We start from the raw sequence: 11,877 nt of genomic DNA on the forward strand, positions 1-11,877 counted from the left end.
CCGTGGTACTGCTGAGACGCACAGGGGAAATGGCCACTTGCAGCACGACAGGGGGTAGTGCAGCCTGAAGTGCGCAACCCACTCGACACAGGAACGACCACCGCTGAAGCGCCATCCGCCAACACAAAAAGCTCCCTAGAGTTGAACTCGTTGTCACAAACTAAGATATTGGTAGGAGCAGAACGATGTTATCGCTCGGCTCCGAAGTGAAAAGCTGGTATGCGTTGCACCGGCTGCCTTTTTATGCTCACGCTGTGATCAGCGGCAGCTGGATGCAATCATCGCATGCCAATGTGCATTGGCTCGTTTAGTTTACACTCGAAGTGGATTGGTCTCTCTAAGCGAGATCCCAACTCGTCGGTCACCGACGTGACGTCGAGAGTGACCGACTGAAAGGGAACCAACAAGCATGCTTTAATATTTAACAGACAAAGAGAGGCAATACATGTACACACACAGAAAACACAGGATGAAAATAAATTGTCTTTACCCATTTAGCAATGGGACAGCCCTGCCCACTCTTCCCTTCCTTTCCCGTATACACAACTTTTTCAATCCTAATGGCGCTTCCAGTCAGTCCGGATCTGTCAAAGGGAAAGGTAGTAATATAATATATGGTATATTAGTTCATAATATCATTAGAGTTCATAATATCATACCTTTCCTCCATAATTTTGCGGATGCCTGCAACAGTTGGTGCTGATCCCAAGTGAGTATAATATGGGCCTTCATCCCTTTCACTGATTTGATCTGTGGATTAAAGAATAAGAGAAAGGTATTGTGTATTTTTAGTAGATGGTCATAAATAAAACTAAGTTTAACTAATATGTGATTTAATGTCATTAATAACAACAAAATATCACTAAGATACAACATTACACTATTAACATTAATTATTACTGAAGATGTTCTCTTTAGAGGTCTTAACAGTTGTGCAGTTCTAATGTATAAAGAACACAAAATGTGTAAAAACTGGACTAAATGTAGCTGTGTAAAACCTCTTACCAACACAATGACATGACGAAATGTCATACTGTGTCTTCAAAGGTGTACCTAGCAAGTTTTTTATTGGTGTATCAAGCATCTTCATGGGTGACTCCAGAAAGGTTTGTAACCCAGGTTCAATCTTTTTAGGTGGGGTGAAGTTTTGTAGTTTACACTGTTCCTTGACATTCCCCTCAGCACTGGTTGAGAGCACAGTCACAGCCCCAGCCATCTCTACCTTCACCTTATTGGGTGACTTGTTTACCAAAGATTTTCTTTCAAACACAGGTGAGAGCTGATACTGTTTTAACTGCTGCTCCATGGTAGCTAGAATGCTCCTCTGTTGGCTTTGTTCACAGGATGAAGAAGGATGCTCCTGCTTTACTACCACTGGCATTACTTTGGTTTTGTCTTGATCTTGCTGTTGTACTTCTATGGGTGAATGTTGAGCTGAGGTTTCTAAACTTGAGCGGTTTTCACTTTTTATGGCCGGCATACTTGGCCTGATGTTGTTGGGGCCTTGCCGCTCCTGCCTCTGCAGAAGGTGCATTCGCAAGGCTGTGTGCCTCTGCAAATCTCCTTGAGCACCTTGGCTTGGGAGAGACTCTCTCTGGATTTGGCCAAAGGATTTTTGGAATTCAACTTTGGTAAATGTTTGAGCAGGTATCTGAAGACTATTAGAAACTTGTGACAGTTGTGATTGAGAAATCAGAGAATTAGGAAATTCCAAATTATTATGTACCCTGTGTTGGAGAGGTTGCTGGTAGTTTGGATGTTGTTTACTGGTGTTCTGAGAGTACTGCATGTTCTGCTGGAGTTTTCTTTCTGTTAGAGCTTCGGCTTCTTTAGTCAAGAATTGTACATTTGACTTAGACGAGCCTGGAAATGTAGAGTTTTCTCTTATAGTTGGACTAGACAGTGTTTGTGCTGGTGTTTCTGTACCTAGAGATAACTTCTGGGATTCTGAATGAAGGCAGCCTGTTTTAAGCCTTTTCAAGAGTGGTGCATCTACCTGGCTGTGGGAAACATCTTGTGATTGTGGAGCTGCTTGCATATTCTGTCTATCCTGAGGGAGCTGATGGGGAAGTGTGCTGTTGTCTTGCTGATGAGGCTCAGCAGGTGGTGGCTGAGAAAGGAAGCTCTGTGATTGTATCTGGTCTTGATAATTTTTGCACAATTGCTGGGATGTGTGTTTGGGATGTAGTTGCATGTTACTATGATCGTGCATACCAGAATTGCTCTGTTGACATTCAGGGACAGAATTGTGGGGGAACTGTGTAGGAGGTAGGGAGTTTTTGTAACTATCTTGTGCCTTATTTTCATATGAGGGAGAACTAGGATTACTGAAATTTTGAGACCGAAAGTTGTTTGAGGACATGAAATTTATACAACGACTTTGGCTCTGTGTGACTGTATGCTGCTGCATGTGGGTCTGTGGATGGAAAAAATCCCACATCTGGGGGTGGTCAGTAGATGGCTGTGGTGCTGAAGCTGAGTTTAAATCTATCCATTTCAACTGGGATGAGTGATCTGTATTCCCTGACGTTGTCTTTTCCTGATCTGGTTTAGGCTTATTTTTCTGCTTACTGTGTTGATTGGGAGAAGCTGATGTACAGGCCTGGGAGGTCAACCTGTTGTCTACTATATGTGGCTCAAGAATCTGTTGCTGTGGCAAGGAAAAGTCTCTATTGTCATGGAGGCTTTCATCGGTTGGTTGTTTCTGTAGCACCTTAATCTGTAGGTTCTGCTGTCCTGTCTGAGTGTTTTGTGATGGTGCTCCTGCCATCACTGGGGGCAATATATAAGATTCACGGCTAAAATCCTGGTTGGACTTGCTTAAACAATCAGAGTCGTTCGGAAGGCCTTCTCTATCTTCTTGAATCTGTGAGCAACCATTGATGCCTGTCTGTGATGGCACATTGGACTCCGAAGCTTCCTGACTCAGCAATTGTGTTCCCATATCTGGCAGGTCAGAGAGAGGATAAGTAGGCTTCTTTTGCTTGGCTACAAAACTAGAGTATCCATTCACTGTGAATTCTGGATTGTAGCCATTGCTGCCTTGTACTTCTGGGGGTGCCTTGGCAAGTGGCTCGGAGGCAGATGTTTGGGGTGAAATAGGAAAACCTGAGGTTAATGAAGGTGAAGGAGTTTCCTGCTCCGGCAGGTTGCTGGTGACCTGATCTACTTGAGATGAGTTGGTTTGAGGTGCGATGGACACATGCTCTGGGTAATACTGAGACAAAGTTTTCTCTAAGAGGTCACCAGTTGTACCCTTTACTGAGGGTAGGCTTGTTGTAGCACCATTGGGCATTGGAACTTGCTTGTTCCTTGACAGTAAGAATAAATCCCCATTGGGAAAGTTACAGTTTCTTTTACTATGTTTTATCTCAAAATCCCCTGGCTTATTATGCTTAGGGAATCCCTCTAAATGGTTCTCCATTCCTGCATCTCTATTATCCCAAAGCCTCAGACCCAAATTTCCATTCACATCTGAATCAGTGCAGAGTTTTTTAGGCTGGTGAAAATCTAAAAATGTCTGTTCACTAAGAGCATGTTTCATCTGTCCATTCATCTCATGCATGCTTTGATCCAATATCCCTTGCATATTAGCAGGCCCAGAACAATTCTCCTGTTGACTTTTCGTTGGGTAAACTACTGTGTTGGGCTTGAAATGGCTCCAATTAGTGTCCCAATTGAACTGCTGAGACGGATCTCCATTCTTGCGCTTGGTGAGAAGAGGGTCTGTCTGCTGAGTGGCACTGATTTGTGAAAGTATCAGACTTTTTTCCGTCTCATGGCTGGTCTTTTCTGTTTCCATCTGGTCTGCTCAGGGTCCATTCACAAGGCTGCCCTCTCTGCGTCCTACATGGAAGACATGGAATATTACCAATAGTAAAAACACATAATTTTTGTTAGCATAATGTTCTGGGGTAGTGGGGGCTGCTGGCTAGTGATCTGGACTGTCAAAAAATGTAAGATAATCAAAACAGAAATGGCCTAAAGAGGTGCTTAGAAAAGATATAACAAAATTTCAAATGTTGTATCCCTCCTCAAGTCAGACTCTGCTGTGAAATATTAGCCCCTGTTTCTTGATCACCAGAGTAGCTAAAAAAAAAAAAAAAGTCATACTTTGCATTCTTTGCATTTTCCCGTACAGTCAAAGTTAACAGACTAAGGGTTGTGTAGTGCAGATACCAATGGCTTCTTTTTTCTTTTTGTTAAGAGATATTTAAAAAAAAGTCCTGGATCGCAGACATAGACACTGCCCTATCTTTCATGAAATATTTTAACAAGACAGAATGGTACCAACCATCTTGCTATCCAATGCTCTGTACCTATGTCAATTTTTTAGTTATGTTATGTTCTTAATACTGCATTCATCAGTAAGTGGCTTTGGATTAAAGCTAAGATTCACTATACATTCTACGAATAATTACACTAGAAATGACAAAATATCTTAGAAAATAGAGAATTGTAGATTTATTGCTTGCAACCAAATCTATAGAGCCATACAGAAAGAACAGGCATGTAAGATATCTAATATGTAACAGATTCTTCATGGAATGTCTTCCGTCGGTATGAGTCCAGAATGGTACACTAAAAAAAGACGGTTCTTTACATGTAGTAATGGTTTTATTTAGAACCATAGCATTCTGAAGAACCCTTTCATGCTGAAATGTTTTTTTGTGTTAGAGTTTAGGGTTCTTTATTCCCGCCCTTTTGTTTTTCAAATCTGTAACTGTTAAAGCTCCTCATTACTGATTTTCTGGAGTTCAGTGATCCAACTACAGACTGTCAACACACTCTCAACAGGTAAATGATTTCATTTTGGTCTATCTATTTTTTGTTCTTAGTTTGTGTTTAAAGGTTATATTTAGGACTAAAAAGGGTTCTGCTATTGTTACAAGCAGAAGAACCCTTTTTTGGTACTGTTTAGAACCATTTTTCTTAAGAGTGTAGGAGAAAAGGACAGTTAAAAACAGCTTAACTACTGATTTACTGGACCTTTAAATTGGAGTCTTTTTAAGCAGAAGGGCAAAATAAATGAATAATAATATACATTTTGTTATATGTTTTATTATTTTTGTAAGAAAGGCCGATGGCAGACTATACCTCATTGTGACCCACCCTTATAGTCACATAGGTTAGACTTGGTTTTTTATAAAATGTTTGTATTTAAACTTTTATAGAACTAGCATGGAAAATCATACATTGGAATATTCTATTATCAGTCTTATAAATAAAAGATATATGTATTATGTGTCCATAACTGTGTCTAAGTTGATATACAGTGAAGCTCAAAATTAGAGAACAATTTATGAACACTTGATTTTTTTAGAAAGAATGTAATCTTCATCATTCAAAATTGGATGGAATTTTAGTTGTAGCTATATACCATGCTAGTAGAACAGTGTTTTACAAAATAACCAAGGCACTTCAACAAAAATCCTAACTTGACTAAGCAGTAACCTCAAAATTACGTTCTCTAATTTTCATCTCCACCGTATATAGGGTAGTCAGTAAATCAAAATTCAGGTCTTTGGTATTTCTGATGTTGTTTATAAAACATTGTTAATAATAATAATAAAAATAATAAAACTTTTCTGTAACTTAGCCTGTGATATATGATCGGATACAATCCAATAATCCTTATAAAAATTTGATCACATTTTAAAATCGCATCTATTATCATTTCTGGAAAGGGGAGATTGTGATTGGTTTGGAGCCTGCATGTGTGCTACATGAAACTTGAATATGGATCCATTCCAGAGCCATTTCAGGGTTTCCCAACAGCTGAGAAAACCAAACAGCTTGACACAGTAGGATAAACCCACACTGAAAACAGCACAAAAAAATAAAAAATCTCTCTAAGCAGGAATGACAAAGCACGAGATCTCAGCTGAAAGCTGTCTATATATATCTTTCAGACAATGGGTTTCCATTAGCTGTGTCCATTAGCTGTGTGTTTTTTATTTTAAATATGATTTATTTAAATATGTTTTCTTCCAACTTCTGTGGACAATCCTGTGCCTTAGTGTCTTAGTGAGTCTTACAGTCTTGCATAACATAAAAACAAACTATTTAAACATTCCTTTATCTTAAATATCTTCTTTATCTTGTCTCTTGACAACTGGGAGTGGCTTTGAATTCAGTTTGTTGTCTGTCCTGTTTTTTGAGTTTCCTTCTTTCCAAATTCTCATTCTCTCTCTGTGTATATTTAAAATGATCTTTCAAAAACTCTTAACTATTGTGATCTCCCACATTACTAAATAAATGTGTACAACTGATCAGTGCTTTTGCATTCTAAACCAATACACCAAAGCACACAGCTACTACAGCAATTATATTTATTGTTAAGTGATTTAACAGTTCCTTAGCCTCAGGGTTGCTGTCTAAATATACAGTAGGTCAGTGGGAAGTGACATATTCTGTCTTTCATGGTTCACACTCTAACAATGGTACTAGGGACAAACAAGTGAATGATTATTATATTTATTTTGCTTAAAAAATTGTTTGAGGTTAGGGTTAAGAGTCAAATAAGTGTAAAATATATGCGGTCCACATATAATGTCATTGTTTCTATGTCATGACGAAAACTTGGTAAGGTGCTTATTTTACTTTTTAAAACTTACTTTTACATTAGTTCTCAGTGTGAAACAGACAATCAAATAAATAAATGAATAGTTTTTTTTTCTTTTGGTGTTAGGCATTCCAAATATGCAAAATGTATCATATTGCTCACCTGTGTAAATCAAAACCCATATTTGTTTGAATAATGTGTGGAGTGTTTTAATATATATATATATATATATATATATATATATATATAGCTAAAGAACAAACCCCCTTTTTCCTTTCTTTCCTTTTATTTTATTTTAGGTTTTAAAACATAACTTGCTTGGCTACTCCAGTACTAAAATAGATAACGTCATGTAGCATGTTGTTCATCTGAGCTTTAGTAAACATACCGCTGATAGGTGTTTGACTGCAGTTGTGCTTTTGAGTGAAACGTCATCCCTTGGTTCCTCCCACTGTAATTTGATCATACAGCTCATGTGCAAGTGTGCTTTAAATGTCACGCATGCATGGCTGTAAAAGTGTCCTTCTCGCGTTAAACATACCTTATTTTCCCCTGACATACTGACAAGGAAACAAGCTCAGCAAGAATGTCAGCTTTCACAGTCAACCTTTGTTGGCATTTATTTACAATTTTGACTTGAACTTACCAACTTTGACTTGAAAACATATTTTCCAAGTTGCTATAAAGAGTAACAAAAGAAACCACAAGCCACTTAACATAATCAGGACCAGTGTATCTTTCCTTTTCAAGTGTTACGCTGCCATTGGAGTGTGTGTGTGTGTGTGTGTGTGTGTGTGTCAGGAAAAAAACTGCACTCTCACTCCAACACATCAGCACTATGACTCAGCAAACATTTCTAACAAACTTTTCTAGATTGGGCTCTGAACTCCACAGCCTGAGCTTTAATGGTGCCAACAACATCCATGACATTTTGTCATTTTCAATAAGAAGCAAGAAGACATAAGCATAAGAATGGAAACAAAGAGGAAAGAACCCCTTTGAAATGAACGGGTATTTATAGAGAGTCAGCATGTGTACGGGGGAAGGTATGAGACATACCTAAGAGTCTGTTTGGAAGAGCACTGTGAGTTTGTTTTGTGATATTTTGATTGTATGTATCACATTCTGATTTTAGTCTTCTTAAAACAACAGCATAGAAGACAAAATAGTAGCAGTTGTTGTATGCTTTTAAAGTTGCTTCATTTTTCAAGCGTCTGCACGCTTTGTTCATCCCCAATGACATTTCAAATCCTCTTTGTGGGAGAGGATTTGAATAGAGGTAGATTATTTCAAAAGCTGAGCAGATATACACTTCTGTTTGTAATTTCACCCACAGCTAGGTCCCCTCTGAAGAGTCAGGTCTGTGTCGGACCTGCCATTGTCCTTTGTTACTAATAGAAGGCAGATGTGGCTCTGCTGTTTGCAATCAAGTCTTTGTGCGCATGTTCACTCTGAACGGCCTTTGCATGACCTGCATTGATACAACCAATGATTATGTTGTGTTAGCTATTAAAAAAATAAGCCTAATAAGAAAGAAAATCTAGCTCAAAAGTTGTCTATCTATCTATCTATCTATCTATCTATCTATCGTAGTACTTAGTTTGGTTATCATTTACATCTACACTGCCTTTTTCCTTGCCTGTGGTGGCGATTGAGAAGAGTGGATGATAATCAACTCAGCATAGGTTGTATAACTAACATTATAACATAGCAGACTGAACCTGCTGACCCTTTATTCAGAATCAAACACTGTCAGTAAACACAGAAAATATAGCCACAGTGTAATTAATGTATAATTACGCACATTGTCATACAGCAACCTCCCTTCCACAAAATCAACTTCCAAAATATACTTCCAATATACATTCCTCTCAACTTCTTTCTGTCTCCATCTACTACTACCCCCTCCCCATTTCTTTTTGTCTGCACCATTCAAAATATCTGACTAATTTGATGAACTATGCTCAGGGCAAAGCAAATTTCTTTCAGAGAGCGTGGTAGCCATGGTGATCATTATATTGGTGCTGCATGGCCATCTGCTCTAAACATTAACTGAGCATGAATGACTGACACAGATAGAGAGGGACCGAGATAGAGAAAATGCAAAAGAGTGAACACATGTGCTGACCACATTGATTCTGGTGGGATCAGCTCTCTTTTATGTGTATGTGACAGAGTTGTATTTACTACCATGACATGAAAGCTGAAAAGCAATAGCCATCTCTTCACTTTAAATGTAACTCTCATATCTGGACAGAGGCTTTTTTAAAATTGCTGTGAAAAGAGTTACAAAACAAGGCTAAACAAAGTCAAGCTCAAGAATAAAAAAAGCTTCTTAATGTTAAAGATAAGATCTTTGAGATTGCCATATGTGTCTGCATTGATTAAAGATTTTGATAATAAAATGTCCCACTGTAAGTCCTAACCCAATTTCCCTACACATTTTGGTGAAGCACTGATTTATTGATGCTCATTGCCTGAGCCACAATGAATTTCATTTTGAAAAAGTCTACAGGAAAAAAAAAAGTTGGAACATTTGCTGAGGAGTAAGTTAAAATATAGTATCCATTCAGCGTACACTCGCAGAACTAAACCTTAACATAAGTGTAACCTGTGGATGGGAGAATTTGAGTTAGATGCAGTTGGGTTTCATCTTTTTTAAACCTCAATGCAATACCAGAAGTATATCACTTTGAAAAAAAGTGTCCAGCTGCTTGCATTCTTAAAGGGGTCCTATTATGCTTTTTCACTTTTTCAACTTTAGTTAGTAATGTTGCTGTTTGAGCATAAAAAAGATCTGCAAAGTTACAAAGCTCAAAGTCCACTTCAAAAGGAGATATTTTATTTAACAGAAATCACTTCAAGAGCATTTGAGCAGTTGTGCTGAATGCAGGAGTCAAAGACATCAGACTTCATCAGCCGGAGACTGTGAAGAAAGGCTTCTACAGCCTGAGCAACAAGGTTGCAGCAACCATCACCATAGATGAAGCTCAGTGTTTCACCTGTTCTTTTCATGGCATGAAGAATGAAATGATTACTAACTTTTTATTAGTAATCATTATACTAGTCTTATTCAGTTTATATTAGATAACACGAATTCCATGATACCCTTAACTGATCTTCATCAAAAGAAACTGTGCCTGTTCACAGCATTGACACAAAACTTTGACTCAGTGATGAAGAAAAAACAGATTCTAACTAATATATGGAAGCATATATATGCAGAAAATGGGCATTACATTCTATACAGTGAAGTAGATCTAATGGTTTTAAACTGAAAAAAGAATAGGTCGTCTTACAATTGACATTCTCAAAATTCTCATTATAGCACCTCACATTTAATTTATTTATTTATTTATTTTTTTTAAAGAAATAGTTGTTTCTTTTTGTTTGTGTTTATGACACTGTGCACCTTTGAAGATTGTGAAAAAGCTACTTGCAATAAACTTTAATTCTTCATGTGGCTTTCTCCTGTGTTTTTAAGATGGTTGTCAGTGTGTTATAAAGATACAACAGATTAAGTAATAAAATAAACCAACAAAAAATTTTGTTACCATATTTTTGCAGTAAATATCTGGCAACCACAGCTGTCAGTTTTCTACAGTAAATGTAATTTTTTTATTTTTTATTTCTTATTTGTAGGAAATCGGAAACCTGGAAGCACTTGTGCTTCACCTAGATGCTATACAGACTTTCTCATAGAATTTCTGCCTAATCTTTTAATTACAGTGAGCTCTGATTGATGGAGATATTCATATAGATGATAACTATGTCACAAGATAAACGAAGTCTGATTGATATAAATTCTTCTGGGATCCTTCGAAATGTTAAGGGAACATTCTGCTTTATAATCATACATGTTTAGCATGAAATTTATCAAATATTCTGCCACAGAGTGATTATACCTCTGAATGTATTATAAAAGTTACACAAACTGTATTAAATCCACACCTACCAGATTAATAGAATTGATTCAACCACTAAAACAGTTTCTCTACCAACCCCATATCTGTCTTTGCTGCTTGGTGCATTTAAGAACTGTAAAGCTTGATGTAGTAAAGAACATAGATTTTCTATTTGCTTTGAGAACATAGCTTTCTCTATTGCTACCTTCACTGGAAAGAAAAAAACTACCTAGGACTTCATTTAGTTCAACAGTCACACTTAGAATTAATGGAGCATAAGGGCCTTTCGCACCGCGGGAACCTTTTCATAGTACCAGAACTAATTGTGGAACTACCCACTTTTTGGCGTTTTCGCACCGCCGGAACTGTTTCGAGAACCAAATTAGCTCCTACTCCGGAGCAAGGTCTAACCAGCACAACTGGTACTAATCGTGACGTAAGTAGACATTGATTGGCCAAACGCGTATGAAAATGCCCTCACCCATTTAGTTCTGGAACTAAAGCGGTGCGAAAGGCCCTATTGATAGTAACAACTAACTTGAAAATATTTTGAAATACTAGGAAAGAAAGTTTATTCAGTTATATACCAGCCTTGAAAGCTGCAAGGTCAGCATGTCTTAGCAGACTCTTAGCAAATAATCACTGAGAATCACAGTTGTCTATTCACCACAGTGGCTATTAATAAGGAACTGCATGTTGGTGGACATCCAATTCCATTAATTCTATTATATAATAATAGTATTAATCTGGTAGCATGCAGAGTCGGAGCAAAGTGTCCTATTAGACACCAATGGAGCATTGCACTTATAAGGGTGTATGCTGTTACCCCATGGTATTTCTAACAGTGATCCCTTTATTGAGTTTATTAAGTTGCATTATTGCTATAACGTGGGGGAAATCTATGCCATTGATACACGGCAGTATACAACATTCAGTAGAGAGGAGACAAAGAGTGATGTGGCCAATCTGTGTTGGGGATTAGTAGTGCATTATTGTTTGAGGAGTAAGATTCGACCTCTCAAGTCAATCACTTTGTTTGTGTAAAAAACAAGGTGTCAGAAGTAACACAGGGGGTTTCCAAAATGCTCAGTCTCAGGCCTTTGCTTGTTCTCCTTGCACTTACTCCATTACTCCATATAAATGTGTAAATGTAAAGAATTATTATTAATGTGCAATTTTTTAGCTTTAAGACGTACTACTCTAAACCAGGGGTTTTCAACCTGTGGGGGCGCCAGCATCTGTCAAGGGGGCGCGAGCATCAGTTAATTCAGAGACGTTCTCTTGAGAATTTATGAATATGAGTTAAAAAATCTTTAGCCATCCACTAGGGGGCAATCTGACTCCCACTGCTAGTCGACAGTTAGAGCAGAGTTGGCTCGAGTATCAGTCACGCTCAGTGTTGCCAAG

General features: G+C 37.9%; 1 protein-coding gene across 1 annotated transcript in view; it reads right to left on the minus strand.

Annotated features, from left to right (window-relative positions):
- Nucleotides 1–11,877, minus strand: part of tet2 (tet methylcytosine dioxygenase 2) — a 29,491-nt gene that overhangs the window by 10,634 nt on the left and 6,980 nt on the right. The window contains exons 2-4 of the mRNA XM_016520565.1: nt 1,006–3,846; nt 660–750; nt 491–584 (exon numbers count right to left, since the gene is read on the minus strand). Of these exons, the coding sequence (XP_016376051.1) occupies nt 491–584; nt 660–750; nt 1,006–3,802 (2,982 nt within the window). The 5' untranslated portion in view covers nt 3,803–3,846. The remainder of the gene's footprint in view (nt 1–490; nt 585–659; nt 751–1,005; nt 3,847–11,877) is intronic.

This window comes from Sinocyclocheilus rhinocerous, unplaced genomic scaffold, assembly GCF_001515625.1.
Source record: "Sinocyclocheilus rhinocerous isolate Xijiao unplaced genomic scaffold, SAMN03320098_v1.1 scaffold2134, whole genome shotgun sequence".
NCBI lineage: Eukaryota > Metazoa > Chordata > Actinopteri > Cypriniformes > Cyprinidae > Sinocyclocheilus > Sinocyclocheilus rhinocerous.